Consider the following 17754-nt stretch of genomic DNA (forward strand, 5'->3'; position numbering starts at 1 on the left):
CAGCTCGCGTCGCGACTAATCGATCACTAATTTAACATCTAAACCATTTAACTGTCTTAAAAAAAAGCTCTAGTTGTGTTACTTTATCACACAACCGCGTTATATTGCGTGTTTTGCTAAAGAGCAAATATTTGATACTATTGTGTGGATACACGATCTGTGTTTGTGTTTTTTTTTAGCTTACGTCAAATAGAAATTGTTGTCGATCGGGTTTATGAACGTAATTGGAATGTTCGGCAAGTTTTTATTAGTTTGGAGGTGAACATGTCTCTAAGAGAGTTGAAAGTATGCCTGCTTGGGGTAAGATAACCGTTCACTTTTTATTAGTTGACTTGAGGGCGGTGGATTGCATTTTTTGTGCGTGTTGCCTTTTGATCGCTTTTTATACTTGATCATTAATGTGTAATCACAAGTTATGACTTGCAAAAGAAAGTGCTCGGTGGTTTTACCTGTTGTGCAAGCTGAGGTACTATGGTAATATTTAAGAGCTGGTGACGTCATTGACCCAATTCAAGTGGGGATGTGAAATGTCTTGGGTTGTGTTACTCTTTCACGCTAGCATGCATTTCACACCTTGATGTTTTTAGACTCAGCCTGCTTTTAACAGCAATATTTTTAAACCCACCCACATGAAAAAATACTGTGGTATACTTGAGTATTTCCTTTAGTATGCAGTAGTGCAGTATAGTAATAATTACTACAATTTGTAAAATTATACACTCTTGCATTAAGCAGTATTAGGGTATTAGCAGTATATACTGTAATTTTTACTATGTTAAAGGGGTAGTTCGCCCAAAAATGAAACGTCTGTCATCATTTTTTCATTTTCATGTTATTCTAAATCTGTATGAATTTCTTTTTTCTGAATAACACAAAAGAAGATATTTTAATAAATGATGGTAAGCACACAGCTGATTGTAACCATTGACTTCCATAGTAGGAAAAACAAATGCAATGGAATTGAATGGGTACCATTAACTGTGTGCTAACCATCATTTATCACAATACTTCCATAATACTTCCTACTATGTAAGTCAATGGTTAAAGCAGCTGTGTGCTTACCATCATTTATCAAAATATCTTCTTTTGTGTTTATCAAAATAAATAACAAACTCATACAGGTTCAGGACAACATGAGGTTGAGTAAATGATGACAGAATTGGGGTAAACTATCCCTTTAAGGTTCAAAAACACTAGTTTCTAGGAATTTTACTAAGGCTGCTATAGTAAATACTTAAGTATATTAAAATACTTTTTCTTTCGGTTATTAAAAACCTATTTAGATTATCTTCCTCATTTTTCTCAGAGCTGACATGAGATGCAACAGCTAGTATCTTAAGTTAACGAAGTTGGTAATCACATGATGTGTACTTGTTAATAAATTTTAATTTGAAAATGGATCAGATTAAGCTTAGTCAATAGATGCTATACAAAAAAAAATTATACATTAAACTAATACTTGTCCACACGATGTGGACAAATATGTATTGTTGCAATATGTAAATATGAGTTGATCTAAAATGCTGTGTATATTGTCTACCAATTTTGGTCTTGTTTTATAGGAAACGGGGGTTGGAAAGTCAAGTATCGTGTGGAGGTTTGTGGAGGATAGTTTTGACCCTAACATTAATCCCACGATTGGGTAAGATCATTGCGAAACACCCACAGTGTTTTACTCTAATATAGGGCTGCCTAAAGATGTTTACTAGTGATGCACCGATGTATCGGCCACCGATATTTATCGGCCGATTTTTGATGAATTTGAAACCATCGGCATATCGGCAATAGCACGAGAAAGGCCGATACCGATTGTTTATTAATTAACTGCATAAAGAAATCCATTGTATTTTAAAACAACGAGTTAATGTTGTTAATAAAATAAATGCTGAATAGCAAAAACCACCTTTGAAGGTTGTCATGCTGTCTTATTATATTTGTTTTAGCTTAATTTGTGCCTCTCTTATTATGTTGGTCAGTTGAATGTTAATTAGATTCAATCCATGTTCAGTAAAAATAATTTGATGCAGAAATAAATTAGCTAATAGACCAACTGTATAGTATTGTATACAAGTGTTTAATATCGGTATCGGTATCGGCCAGAAGTTGTCTGTTTAAATCGGAATCGGTATCGGCCCAAAAAAATCCTATCAGTGCATCCCTAATGTTTACAGAATAAAAGTTTTTGTTTACATAATTATAATACGCAGTACATCAACAAATATTATGTATATATACATACAAACACATGTATGCATAATAAAAAAAAATATTGATATAATAAATATTTATATTTATAAATTATGTAAATTATGTAAATATACAAATGTTTATACACATGCAAATATTTCTTAAATATATACATGCATGTGTGTGCATATATTAAACTCATTACACACACATTTTTAATATGTAAACAAGAACTTTTATTCTGCAAACGATTAGTCGCAGCTAACGACTAATCGTTAGGCAGCTCTACTGTAATGCCGTTTTTGCCATATTCTAAAGTGTACATTTTGAGGACTGGCACACTATACCACAAGTCTTGGCTTGGAAGCAGTTTAAAGCATCCAAAATTGATATTTATTACATTGAAAAGGAGTATATGTTGGAAGGCGCTGTTTTAAAGAAAACAACCTGCTGGGTTATTTGTTTTAATTATGTAATAATAATATCTTTCTTTAAATGTAATATTAACATCATTCTAGCTAAATCTATACATCTTTATGGGCACAATCCAAACAACATTTTAAACATTGTTTTTCATTTCCATTATAGTTTGATATGTTACTTGGCATATTGTTTAATCGTCTGAGTCAACATTTGATAGCGTTTTCTTTTCAGTAAGCCTTTAGGTAATTCAATATACCATGTGGATTGTTTAAAACAGGATACGCTTTACACTTACGTAGTGTGTGACTGATTTATTTAGTTAAATTACACGAATCAAAATTGAATAGGATTTATTATTGATATAGGACAGCGCTGGGATACTTTACAGTTTTAAATTACTCCCCAACAGTAAACTAAAGCAATATCAAACGAGGAACAGTTACAGACGTACAGTAATAGCACACTTAGTGGTTGACCGATATGGGTTTTTTATTGGCCGAGGCAGATATTTTCCATCTGTAAGGTATTTTATTCATTAGATAAAAGTATAGGATATTAATTGATCAATAAAAATGTATGCTGTTTTTGCTCATCTGTCACTTTGTAAAAAAAAATTGAGATACAATGTTCAGTTTTGTTAAGATAGATCTGCAGCCCAGCAGTAACCCTGACACCTCATGATACTGTTTGAATAAGATTGCATGCCGTTGTTGTTATGCGTAACAGCGTAATATCACAATAATTGGTCATTTTACCATCTGGCTTTACATATTTGTGGCTTTTCTTTAGGAAAAATTAATTTAAGGAGCAGAAAGATTTACTGGCCGAACGTAAAGGTTTATCAGACAATACGTCAAATAAAGGCAGTGTATAGGCATCAACATAAGATGCTTGCATGTGTTTTAAAATGATTTTGACTTGTTTTCAGAGCATCGTTTATGACCAAGACTGTGCAGTACCAAAATGAGCTTCACAAATACCTCATTTGGGACACAGCAGGACAAGAAAGGGTAAATAAAAACTACAAACAAATGTGTTTGAGTATATACTGTCTATATATTATATAAGTACTGTATTTCTAATATGTTTATATTCCAACAGAGGGCAGTATTGCAGTGCTTATTTCACTTGTTGTTTGTGTGTATGAATATATCTTTACACACCAGAAGAGATAAAATTTATATATTTCACATATAAAAAATGCTCATAAGTAGCATTTGAATTTGAGTCAAAATGTGGCAGATATTTATCGCTGCTTACAATTTGACAGCAGTCTTGTGCTTATTTGGAATCTGATCTCCTCTCATGTTTGTCTATGATGTTATGTGATGCTAAATGTAGAATGCCAAGCGGCCCACACAAGCTGCTAGAAAAACAGATTCATTCCAATGTTATTCCAGTGTTAAGGAATTTCTTCTCTTTTTTGCATTTAAAGACAGATCCAAAAATCTGAGACCACACTGAAATTATTAAACTTTGTTTATTTAAACCTTAAAATAAAAAATAACATAAAACAAAGAACATTTGGTGATACAGTATTTCGTTATTTGTGTCATTGTCCAGCTGCACTGCATTGTGCAAAAGGTCAGATTTCACACAGAAAATTCTCTTGAAAATATTCACAAAGTATGCTGAGATTGTACAAATAATAAGTTTTTGACATAATAAATGATATAAAGAAATCATCTATGCAATTTACATTGCTTTGCTTTTAGAAAAACACAAAAAAATTTGTGTCTCTGGAAAGACACATTTTTTAACCATATAAAGCGTATGGGGACCGCGCAATGGTAAAGCCTTTGGTTTCTGGCCTGCCTCTTCTCATCTCCTCATCTGGTAGTGTTTAATGCTTTGATATTTTCCCAGTGGTGAGGATGGTGCAAGTTCATCATCAACATCATCGCATTGGTAGAAGGGGTCATGTCTGCTTTGCTTTGCCCCAGAGGCTGATGGGATGAAACGCTAGGCCTTGTCAGAGATAAAAGTTATAGAAGAGAAACTGAAGCCAGAACCTCTTTGTCTCTCTCTCTCTCTCTCTCTCTCTCTCTCTCTCTCTCTCTCTGTCTCTCTTTCTCTCTCTGTCTCCTATTGTTATGTCAGACAGTTTTATTCACAGAGTCTTGTACCCTGGCAGAAGCTGTAGCTGGCTTTTCTTATGCTGTCAGACTACTGATTGAATAATTATCTGGCACATTGCTTTTCGGAACAACACTGGAGAGATTGTGAATGGCTGTGCGCCATGTCTTTACTTTGTGGGTGTTTTTTAAAACGAATGGGATGAGACATAAATCAACCCTTTATCTAGATTTTTTCTTTAGCAATTCTTATGTTTAAAATAAAAAAAACCTATTCAGCAGAGTAGACTACATTTGTGGTGAAAACTATGATAGTTTGAAATCAAATTATTACACATTTTTTAAATCTATCGATAAAGATTGGTGCGTAAACGTGACCCTAAACGGGTGTGCATTATTTTCAAATAATTCAAAGGACCGGAGTCAATTATTCCGCTTATACCACGGTTACCAAAAATATTGCTCTGGTGCCTATTTTTAAGACATTTTAAAGGTTAGGCGTGCGGTTATTGAAAAATAATCAACACCCATGAAACATTTCTCAGCCAATCAGAATACAGCATTCAGTAGGTCCGTGGTACAAAAGCAGAATAATTGAATCCAGTCCATTGAATTGTTTAAAAATAATGCACACCTTCGGTGTAACGGCATTACCACCTTGGGTGTGCATTTTTTTTCCAAATAATTCAACAGCCTGTCGTCATTTATTCCCTACATATTTGACTGGTTAGGTGTGCATTTTACAGAAAAATAACAAATCACATGGTTCCCACGGGTCCCTGAAATCCTTGAAAGTTTGTGAATCTGGGGGAAAAAATTCCAAGGCTCTGGAAGTTTTTGAAAATATACATACATAGATACAGATCATTGAAAGTGCTTGAATTTAAGTTTTCTGGAAAAATCCATATTATTCCCTGTGTGTAGTGTAGGATAATATCATAAAATTCTAGACTTTTTAAGCACACGTGCTAACCTGTTCACTTTAAAAATCTTCTGAATGCAAATGTTGATTCATATCTAAATGCTTTTTTGCATAGTTGTGTTTGACACATGAAAACGTCTTGGGTTATGTATGTAACTGTTGTTCCCTGAGAAGGGAACGAGACGGTGCGTCTCCCTTGCCATACTTCCTGCGTCCCTGTAACGCCGTCTTTGGCAGTATTTCAGATGGCGATATACTTCCTGGCTCCGGCGTCACCTTGTCTTTGTCGTTAAGCCTCACCATTGGTTGAATTTGATATACACATTCAGTCGCACTTCCCCTTGGAGGCGTCTCCAAAGTGTCAACACAGTGACGCAGGGCGAGTTCCCTCAAAAGGGAACTGTAACAATGTATCTTAAAAGGTAACACGATGTAACCTTGCTCTCAATTGAAATGTGTCCCTAGATTGAATTTGAGGGTATTGGACCTGGAAAGTCCTTGAAAGGTCCTTGAATTTAAGGTTAACTAAGGTGTGAGAACCCTGCAATCAGAATAAAGCATCTATATAAAATCATTATATAGGGTTTGATGTACTAGTTAGGCAACCCACATGCTAGTCAGTTTTAAAAATGTGTGGTCTTGGACATTACCGTATCTGCAACTAAGTCGAAACATTTCCTCTTCCTTTTCTAGTGAGTTCAAGGGCCAAAATCAGCAACAAAGTGTGTCCGTCAAGGGGATTTATTTATTTTATTGGCAAAAAGCAGATCTTTTCTGGCTCTCTTTTTTGGCTGCAGCCGGTGTATAAATTCAAATCCAATTCTAATTCAGATTATTTTTTAAATAAAATAATATACTTTGAATTGTTTAAAGAGTTGAATTGTTATTCGTATATGTTATCTTAGGTGAGCCCATGTATTACTGGTGCATTGATCACAACTTCGAACTTTGGCTTAAATTAAATAAAAAAATGAATTTACGTTGTTGCACCATTACTTTATAATTGTTTTTTTTTTGTGCATTGAACGACGATTTTTCATTAAATATTCTGTTAATAAGCACAAATAAGCATTAAATTTACTGTGAAAACATTCACAGCTCTTGGCACGCATTTAAAACCGCAGTCATTTGTAAACCTGTAAGATCCCAATTATGTGCCAAAACGTACAAATTAATTTTTTTAATAGCATCTATTTGAGTTTGAGGGTTGTAGTGACGCGCATCAGCTAATTGCAGTATTATTTTTCAGACCTAAACTTCACAGAATTAAGTTCTTCTCGAAAAACAAGGTTTCTTCTCATGTTTTCTTACTTGGTCTCTTTTCCTAGTCCTACCATCTCTCTCTAAATCACTCTCTCTCTACTGCACTTTTACCCTCTTTTTGCTCCCCCCAGTGTAATGGCATACTCGATCCAGCTTGTTTTTATTAATCTGCGTCTTATTTTTTTATTTCTGATGACCGGCTGGTGAAAAACCCAAATATGCTATTTCATAATGATTAAAACACTAACTCGGTCTGACACATCATGCTCATCTTTCCTCTGATGGGTCCCACATGTGTTGATGTGCCTTTTCTACAGCTCCTAACTCAAGCCCCTTTGGCACGACTATCCGAAACACAAGTTCTCCTTTAGGCTTTAACGGTGACTCCGAGTTTTGTGTGAAATCTGTAAGGAACATACTGGAATAACACTCGCTTGTTTGTTTTTGGGTTGTCCATTTAATTTGGTGCGAAACTCAAAGGGAACCTCTGCCAAACTGAACAAATTCTTTCAAAGTTGTGATAATAAGCACATGTAAGTTGAGATCGGTCGCCAGGATGTTATCAGTGATGATGGGGTCTTGCACCTTTTGTAAATACTGGTGTAACTTTTCTTTCCTTTCATGTGCACGCTCCATCCAGTTTCGCGCCCTTGCTCCTATGTACTACAGAGGGTCTGCTGCGGCTATCATAGTGTATGACATCACTAAAGAGGTACTGAAATGTCTCTTCATTATAACAACACAAATCTTTCTACTGTTAAAGTTATTAGAGATAGTTCATCCCACAATGAATTCTGTCATCATCTACTCACTCTCAAGTCATTCGAATAAGTTTTTTTTTTTTTTTGCATGCGTGTGAGGAACACAAAATGAGTTATGGGCTGAAAGCATGAATTGCAATGAGTCGTAACTTAATTTTCAGTACACACAAAGCTATTTTGGCTTTAGAAGAAGTTTTCTGGTCTGCGTCTACTGTGCATTTTTTTCTGGTCACCATTAACTGAACATCAAAAAAGTTCTATATTATTTGACTTGTGTGACTGAAATTTAAGTTCATATAAACTAACTGTGAGGGTACGATACATAATTGACACCAAATGCCACAGGGTCTTGAAACAAAAAATGTTTAATCATGTGGAACCGTGCAATAAGATTTGAGTCATGGTAAATTGCAAGATGTTCAGTGAGTAGTAATGTGCATTTTTGTTTATTCTTGTATGGATAAAAGCCAGGATCACACTACAGGATTTTCGGCCTGATTTTCCCCTCCCGAGAATCCGAGAGAAAATCGAGTCCAGTGCCTAGATCTGTTCCAATGTTCGGTTTAGATTATCATGTAACGTGACGTTTACAAATCAAATTTTACACCTCCTGATCTGCTCTCAAGCATATCGGAGACCACCCCCTCATATCAAACATGATTGATATTATACATTTAAATCAATGATTACGTCAGTTCTTTTGCAATAGCCAATGAGCGATACGGTGAACGGCAAATATTTTGAAACAGCAACCAAATAAACAAGCTGCTGTATGCATCTGGTAGCCAGTGGAGAAGGAGAAACAGCTTGCAGTAGTGGAGAGACAAGACAGCTGCACTGTAAAAAGTTTTTTTTAACTAAAAAAGTTTTTTCTCACTTTAAATGAAAATTTTAGGTTGAAAAAACTTACATGTTTTAGGTGTTTTAAGTTTTTTCCTCATAAAATGTCTACTTAAAGGTGCCAAAGAAAGAATGCATTGAAATAATATGTTAAATTGTTCTCTAATATCTACATAGAAGGTATGTGACTTTATTAAAGGTGCAGTGTGTCAATTTTAGCGGCATCTAGTGGTAAGGTTGCGAATTGCAACCAATGGCTTAGCGAGGGGTGAGCAGTGGACTTTAAAAACACATAGAGAAGCTACGGTAGCCGCCACCGGACAAACGTGCCATCATCGGAAACAACTTAGTAAAAAAAATGGTCCTTTAGGGGCTTCTGTAGAAAAATGGGCAGCACAAAATGGCGACTTCCATGTAAGGGGACCCTATGTGTATGTAGATAAAAACGTCTCGTTCTAAGGTAATAAACACATAACGGTTCATTATAAAAGGTCTTTATACACCCCTGATAATATAGTTTTGTATATTATTTTGCATTTCTGTCAAAATATCCTTCTAAAAATTACACACTGCACCTTTAAGTGCAAAAATGATCCAGAAACATCCATTATTACCTTAATTGAAAGGGTCATGAATAATAATGTTGAGCTCTGCTCTCATTGGCTGTTGCACAGAACAGTTTAGTTCAGTAGACTGTAACGTCAATAGTAGAACTTGGCAGCCTAAACATTAGCATTAACTAGCATATAGTGTTAGCTTGGCAGTCACAACTTTGTTTTTAGCATTGTTACAACATTGTTATTAATTTAATGTGAAATGTAATATTGGGGCGTACATTATGATTTTAATGTCACAGTCGGTGCACGAGGTTAACATTAACTCTTTCCCCACCAGCGTTTTTTTTAAAGTTGCCAGCGCCAGCATTTTTCATGATTTTCACAAAAGTTTAATGCCTTCCAGAAAATGTTCTTCTTTGAATATATAAACATACAATATATCAAATGAAAGAACAGACCCTTTGCTTTCAAACAAAACAACTTTCATTTTGCCTTCATTAGTTCTCTTTTTATCACCTCTCAAATATGGGTAGGTTTCTTAAAAAACACCAAATTTTAATTTTGTGAAGGACTTTTGATAGAGATCAGATTCAGAGCGATCTTAAAAACATGCACAGAGTTCTTTCTCTTTCACGGTAGGCGTTACTTCCGGGTTGTAAAAGTTGGGTAAGTGCACCACCAGGTGGATAATAGCGGTATTGCGGAAAGCCGGAAATTCTCGTCAATGGCGGGGAAAGAGTTAAAAGGAGGAAACATCATGTTTGAGGCTCACAATATGTCATTACCATGTACAGAAATGTTGTTATTCATCTATGCCTAGGTAAATACAGTTTTACATTCTACAGCACCTTTAAAGGATTAGTCAATTTTCTTAAAAGAAATTCAGATAATTTACTCGCCACCATGTCATCCAAAATGTTGATGTCTTTCTTTGATCAGTCGAGAAGAAATTATGTTTTTGAGGAAAACATTCCAGGATTTTTTACATTTAAATGGACTTTAATGGACCCCAACACTTAACAGTTTTAATGCAGTTTAAAATTGCAGTTTCAAAGGACTCTAAATGATCCCAAACGAGGCATAAGGGTCTTATCTAGCGAAACGATGGTCATTTTTGGCAAGACAAAAAAATGCACTTTTAAACCACAACTTCTCATCTTCCTCCGGTTGTGTGATGGGCCAGCATGACCTCACATAATACGTCATCGTGTCAAGAGGTCACGGATGACATATGCAAAACTACGCCCCAGTACAAGTGTGAAGAAAGAGGACTGTTTCGACGTTGTTGTATGTGGAATGATACTAATTAATGTCTTTGTGTCAGTTTATTGTTTAAAATGGTCCGCAAATGTGCGTTTCATATATGTAACACGTGACCTTTCAATGTCATTACGCAATTATGCGAGGTCGCGCTGGCGCGTCACAGGACCGGAGGAAGACGAGAAGTAGTGGTTTAAAAGTGCATATTTTTTATTTTTCTTGCCAAAAATGTTTCACTAGATAAGACCCTTATGCCTCGTTTGGGATCGTTTAGAGTCCTTTGAAACTGCAATTTTAAACTTCATTAAAACTGTTAAGTATTGGGGTCCATTAAAATTTTGAAAATTCCTGGAATGTTTTCCTCAAAAAACATAATTTCTTCTCGACTGAACAAAGAGAGACATCAACATTTTGGATGACATGGTGGTGAGTAAATTATCTGGATTTCTTAAAGAAAATGGACTAATCCTTTAAATTAAAATTTTAAGTTGAAAAAGCTTAAATGTTTTAGGTGTTACTGGAACGATAATCTTAATAATAACCTGTAGTGTGTGATGCACCATGATAATCAAATCTTGTAGTGTGAGCATGTTTAAGATTTAAGAGAGAAAAATCTGTCTAGATTCTATTAATGTGCACGCTGCAACCAGATTTCATAATAATTAATTAAAAATCTGTAGTGTCAGCCTGGCCTTAGAAGATATAAAATATGATTTACAAGCACGTTTTGTAGCCACTGATCACCATTCACTTTCAGTGTATCAAAAATAGTAAGCTGGAGATTGTGTTGCATGTATTAAAAAACCTAATCACAATACATATACATTTAAACATGTAACATGAGGGTGAATAGATTATGACAGTGTTTTAATTTTTCAACTATAAATTGCAAAGCAGTTGATGCACCAACCTTTGACATTTTAAGCTTAAATATCTCTTTCTCTCACACACAGGAATCATTTCAGACTTTAAAGAACTGGGTGAAGGAACTTCGCCAGCACGGACCACCCAACATAGTTGTTGCCATTGCTGGCAATAAATGCGATCTCTCAGATGCCAGGTGAATTTCATCGTCTACCCCACAAAAGACACCACATCCCGTCATATCCATTCAGATTGAAGGGATGCGCCCACAGTGGCTGTCAACTCAATTTGAAGTCGGCAAAAGAAGCACACGCACACTGTGTTACCATTTGCACGACTTGTGTGAAAAAATCCACCCTGTCTGCAATTTATCTTTCCAGTTGAAATTGCTTCATTCTTCCCACAGGTCCAATGATACGTCTTGGTTCACCATTGCTTTTTTTGGCAGCACTAGTCGGCTGTCAATGCGGTGGTAATTTACATCTCAAGACTATAAAGACCAAGACGTTGAATCTGAGGAATAGCGATTGTGCCGCAAGCATTCGAGCAATAAATATCTGGGAAAATTCTTTCGATTGGTCAGTCGGGCACAGGAGGTGTAAAAACTGATGCCTAAAAAATATTCCCTAGATATTGCTCGAGATTCCCATTGTCAAAATAACTGTGATGTTTTGTCCCTTTATTCGTCCACCAGGAGAAAATTGTATGTCAAAACAGGGCTGTACTTGAAAGTGTATTAGCAGCTGGGTGTCCTGTTATATAAAAATCCCAACAAATCTTTAAGAACCACCCAGAAAACCACATAAGGATTCACTAAAATACTGTATAGCAATACTCTTATAGCCACTCAAAACATAGCAGTGCAGCCAAACGCTATTTATATTTTCTTCAAAAAGCATGAAATGTAGTTTTCAACATACGAAAACCTTACTGGCTAGGTGGTTAATCCAAAGGAAAACTGATATGTTGTCAACGTGACCGGGCCGATAGGTGTAGCACAGGTGCAATCCGATCATCACCTGTGATCAGGTGACAGCTTGCACACAATAGTTTACCGTTTGTGTGGCATACACCGACATCACAAAAAGATAGACGAGTTTAACAACGTTCACCCCACTCATGTAGTATCACACATTAAATCAAAATATAATGCAAACATGCCAGAATGATTTTAAATGCGTCATGTTCATTTATATCGCACTGCTTTATTTCATGTTTCCAGAGAGGTGACAGAGAAAGACGCCAAGGACTACGCTGACTCTATTCATGCCATATTTGTTGAAACCAGTGCCAAAAATTCCATTAACATCAATGAGATCTTTATTCAGATAAGTGAGTAAATTTTTCACCAGTTATTGTTCATTTCAAGACTTGAAAAATCTAACATTGGGCATTCAGAACCTTGGCGACAACTCAACACAGTTTTATTTGACCTGACTGTGCTTGGTTTTATTTTGTCTGTCCTTGATTGAGCTTTCAAAAACTGTAGTTGTAATAAATGCTGTACTTTGCATTATTAAAGTCTTAATGAAATGCATGATCTATAATTGATTCTGATGGTGGTGAGAATGGTGCTTAGGTGGATATTTGTTCCCACCACTTGGACCCAAGACACTGGATGGGTTTCACTATGTGTATCTTTTACTATGGGCTTTGGCTCTTACCCCGACAGGCATTCCTGCGGGTGCATGAAACCATACGTTATGACTTTTGTACAAGCTGCAATCAGACTTTACATTTTACAGACATGTTTCTAATTGCCGCCATATGTTTTAAGCGTGGCTGTAAAAAATTATGCGCTGACTGATCAAATAAATGTGTAATTATTCCCTGTGCACCTTATAGAAAATGTGTAATTCAATTAAAATAATTACAATAATTGGTGCATTTATTTCATTTTTTCATTCCAGGTCAAAGGATCCCGGTTATAGATGGCGAAGGTTCTTCTGCGGTCAAGGGCTTCAAACTAAGACGCCAACCCGCAGAGTCGACCAGAGAGCGCACTTGTTGCTGACGTGGTCGTAAACGATCCGGCCAAACCTTCGTCGACCCCTCATTTTCCATTATTAACAAAGAAAAGTAGCAAAGGATGAATGTGATGTCATGGAGGAAGTTACGCAATGTCCCTTTGAAGCCAACAAAAGAAGTTCGGTTAGGATATGCAATTAGATTTATACTCCCAGATGCAGAGAAGGGAAAAGGCCTTCCTACACTTGTTGAACCTTATCTTATTCCTCTGCCCTGTTCAGATGTCCCAAGGGATCGATTTCGGTTGTAGATCGCTGCCCAGAATGAGATGGCAACAAAAACACCTGCTGAACGGATCAGATACTGTGCTGTCTTGCTTTCGCGCTCTCTCTCTTTCTCTTGTTCTTGTGCAAATACTCTGAAATGTGTGTCCTGCAAAGCCACTGTCTGCCTATCTGCATATTTTTAGCATTTGGTCCAAATGCAAGCATTCTTGTCTTCATATTTTTGCACTTCATCGATAATATATATATATATTGTATTTTTATACATATATAAAAGTGGTGACTCTCACAAAACCTGGTCACTCTAAAATAACCCAAAATCAAAGAAAAAGTGTTCAATATCACTACAATTTACACTTTAAAAGTAAAAAAAAAAAGAAGATTAGTGGTAATATTCTAATACATTGAGACAAATTAGCAGGAAAGCCTAAAATTTTATCTTATTATGAAATGTGTAAATCTTAGGCATATTTAAAGTTAAAATAACAGTTTAACCTCAAGCTGGGACAGGTGGGACTTAACATTTTACATTTAACATTTGCATATTAACATGTTTGCACATCAATATACCAATAGTGACAATTTTACTTCAGTTTTAGATGCCATATTACAGCCTGTTACTGGACTGTATAGTTGAAAAAGACTTTTATGTTTGCACTTAAATGCATTATATTGGCTCACCGTTGTTACTGCTTGAATTGCATATATTAAGGGCATTAAAGGGACATTCCACTTTTTTTGAAAGTTTGCTCATTTTCCAGCTCCCCTAGAGTTAAACATTTGATTCTTACCGTTTTGATATTACGCACTGCCTGAAAAAAGTCCCCTGCTATTGAAAGTAACAAAGGGGACTATTTTTGGGCAGTGCGTAATATCACTACACACTACGTCAGCAAAGTCATTGATTATTACGCCAGTTTGAGAGTATAGTTCCTAGCCATATCTCCTAGAAAATCGCAGTTTTTAATTTTCCGTCAGTCTTCATACACAATGTAACTACAGAAGAGTCGAGTTTTTAAATAGGAAAAATATTGAAACTCTTTGATTATTTTTAGCACAATGCTAATGGTCCAATCGGATTCAATGTATTGTGCTATGTTAAAAGTGCTAGCTCCAGACGCGGAGATCAGCTGAATGGATTCCAAAACAGCAAGAATCAAATGTTTAACTCTAGGGGAGCCGGAAAATGAGCATATTTTCAAAAAAAGTGGAATGTCCCTTTAACCTCCTAAGACCTGGATGTCCACATATGTGGACATGACATTTTTTTTATGTTTGCACCATAATACTTAATTCTGTGTAGCTGGAACCTATTGTACACAAACGTGGACAATACACTGCTTCATGTTCTTCGAAAACAATTTGGTTATTATATTTGTTGGTTCTTCCTAACCCCAAAATAGTCTTAGGAGGTTAGCACTTCGTGAAAGTTGACCAAACTTCTTGAACGTTGAAACGTAGGGGTTTTAAAGTGTTAGATATGATAACTTTTCCAACTGCTTACATGTTTTCTGTTTTAGTAGTTTAAGGGAGTTGAATGCCAGAAATCTGGTAACACATTTTTTACGTCTGAATGTTTCTGAGATTACTGTTTAACCATTTGTGTTAGTTGGCAACAGGTCCGTTCAGATCCCTTGCCATTCTTATATGACATTTTTACTGGATCATGTGATTTTGCAAGGTCTTGCCAAATGGCCTAATGATCTCATAAACTTTTTATGCAAAATAAGTTTTGGCCATCACATCCACCATGATTTAACTATCTAAGTGAATCTGGAAACTAGACCTGTTTAAAAAAAATCAAGACTCTGAACCTCCATACATTATGCTATTCCAAATATTCTGCTTTTTACTGACTCCAAAATGACTCTTTACTGGCTAAACTAAAGTACACTAACCTCAAGTTTTACCTGAATGTTTCTTTAAAGGCGGAGTGCACAATGTTTGAAAGCCAATGTTGATATTTGAAATCACCTAAACAAACACGCCCCTACCCCAATAGAATCTGGACCTTCTTTTAAAAGACCCGCCCCACACATACGCAACCCGGCAAGGATGTCGGTTAGTAGACACGCTCCTTACTGCTGATTGGCTATAAGTGTGTTTTGGTAGTCAGCCCGTCTCCTTTTCCAAAGCATTTTTCAAACATTGTGCACTCCGCCTTTAAGTCCTCTAATGTTTATTTAGTTGAAGAGGGGGGCGTCTTATTTGAATTGCTCATTTATCAAGCATTTATTATTCACAAATGTTAACTTATGTTGGTAGAAATATTAATAGAAAACATTTACGGAGTTTGTTACAATTTGCATACCAACAATGATGAAGTTTAAAATGTGCAATGTACAGTACTCAATGTAAAATGTACTACATAACACGTCTAACCACCTCTTAATTGTCTTCAAAGATATGTGGATTTTGTAGTATGTATTATGTTCATAGCATTACATATTAACATGGCATGTTGTTTTGGCAAGGAGTGGCAGCATGTGTTTAGTATTTAATTTATCCTATGAAACTATATGCAGTGTTGCCAATGACTTTTAGGATTCACACGTGCAATAACAATAGAAATTTCCCTGAAAATGTTTTTGAGTTTATTCATGTTTCCCCCCCCCCGACAGATTTTTTTAAATGTATTTTTTATCTTTACAATATTTTCATTTGGTTCTTGTTAAGTAAAAAGAATAGAACTTGCAGTACTTGGGCGGGGGGAGTGCACTTTTAAACATTGCTTTGTAGTTTTGATCTTTTTGAAATAGCTTGCTTTGCAACTTTATATTCCAAAGCAGTCTTTATTAATGTTTAACAGCATAATTGCCAATGGATTGTCCACTGACTTATACCTGTGCTTAGTAAATAGTTTATCACTCCTAAACTTCACCTTTTAATGTGCTTTATGCCGTGTAAAACTATCTTGAGAAGGAAAACAGTCCAACTAATGTCACGTTTTTATTATACTTATTAAAGGACCTTTACAACATATGGAAATGCATTAGACTAGATGTCTTATTCAGTGTATGTCTCGTACAAAGCCTGTGATCCACACTAATGCTCCATGGCCAAGTTCTTGAATTGTTAGCCAGCTGAAAAGCACTTGCATAGTCTTTCTGTCCTCTTGCTTGGGAGCGCAGGTTTTGCTTTTGAATGAAACTACATGCTACACTTAAACTGGACACTATGCTGTCTGGTTTTGGTTTATGTGGTCTTTAGATTGAAGAACAATGCCAACAGTCTTGGGCTGGCCCTAAGAAAGTTGTGAAATGTACTTGTAGATACCACACATTGTGTAAATTAAATAATATGTAGTCTTTCAGACCTTTCTGACAAACATACACAAAAGTACTATAAGTATAATTTAACCTTTAATCATTTAATTTTTTGTTTACCATTTAGCTTTTCTCTTTCGTTATTTTGTCATGCAATGAAGGCTTGAAAATAGCCATTTGTGAATGTGCAAAAGGGAAATGTCTTTATTAATAATAAAATTATGCAAAATCCATTTTTATTTGTCATTAATGAAATTAAATCGGTACATTGAGCGGCTTCAATCATTCTTATTTGAAACAAGAAGCTGTAGATAATTACAATCAAAGGGTGTAAGTGCTTCAAGTGAAGAGGGTCTGAGGGTCTATTAACAGCAGGAATCGTTCCTGCTGTACTGGCCATTGGGCTATATATATAAATATGACACTTGTGGTATGTGAGTATCTTTGGCACGAGTAAAGTAAAACCGTCACCCATGAGCTTGTGTTCAACTGCCATACTGACTGTAAAATAACCCATCTAAACAAAACTGCTGGTAGTGTGATAATGCAATACATGTTTGTTGCTCAATTAATTAATGGTGAGCAATCAATGTTAATACATATTAGATCAGTTCATTTGATTAGTGCACTCTAGATTTGTACCATTGTTAGCAGATGTATCTAACTGGTACATATTTAGACCTTTTCAAAGGGTACTGCTTCAGTGACAGCACTATGAAAAGTCAAAAGTTGGTTCAACTTAAAATTTACTTCATTTGTTAACACTTCTCTTTTAGTGTTTTTTATATAATAAATCCTTTCGACACGTGTGCAGCAGGCCCCTATTTTGACATGATGCATTATGCACATATGTTCACATGATGCACCGGACATACATTTTGACATGAGGAGACACACATATGACAAACAAATATTTTGAATTCCCACCTTTTGGAAGAGAAGTCGCCGGCCGCCACTGAGGAAAGTAAAGGCTTCGCCATTGAGTATTGAGAAAGAGAATAAATAATTTTGGACATTTTGTCTGAATGTCCGAATGGGAAAGAGCTGTTTTAAGCTATTTTTATCATGGCATGGTTGTTGGTGC

General features: G+C 35.7%; 1 protein-coding gene across 1 annotated transcript; it reads left to right on the plus strand.

Moving 5' to 3' along the window:
- Position 1: 1 nt before the first annotated feature.
- On the plus strand, positions 2–16903 carry LOC141363506 (ras-related protein Rab-22A). The gene is made up of 7 exons (XM_073866106.1): positions 2–300; positions 1563–1642; positions 3539–3620; positions 7511–7582; positions 11242–11348; positions 12375–12484; positions 13063–16903. Exons 1-7 carry the CDS (start codon positions 265–267, stop codon positions 13164–13166), a joined length of 591 nt encoding a protein of 196 aa, XP_073722207.1. The 5' UTR covers positions 2–264; the 3' UTR covers positions 13167–16903.
- The last annotated feature ends 851 nt before the right edge of the window (positions 16904–17754 follow it).

Source organism: Misgurnus anguillicaudatus, unplaced genomic scaffold, assembly GCF_027580225.2.
Source record: "Misgurnus anguillicaudatus unplaced genomic scaffold, ASM2758022v2 HiC_scaffold_41, whole genome shotgun sequence".
NCBI lineage: Eukaryota > Metazoa > Chordata > Actinopteri > Cypriniformes > Cobitidae > Misgurnus > Misgurnus anguillicaudatus.

Coding starts and splice junctions, on each gene's coding strand:
- LOC141363506 (XM_073866106.1), top strand. CDS start 265: ATGTCTCTAAGAGAGTTGAAAGTATGCCTGCTTGGG. Junction 7,583..11,241: donor TGTATGACATCACTAAAGAG/GTACTGAAATGT, acceptor TCTCACACACAG/GAATCATTTCAGACTTTAAA. Junction 11,349..12,374: donor TGCGATCTCTCAGATGCCAG/GTGAATTTCATC, acceptor TCATGTTTCCAG/AGAGGTGACAGAGAAAGACG.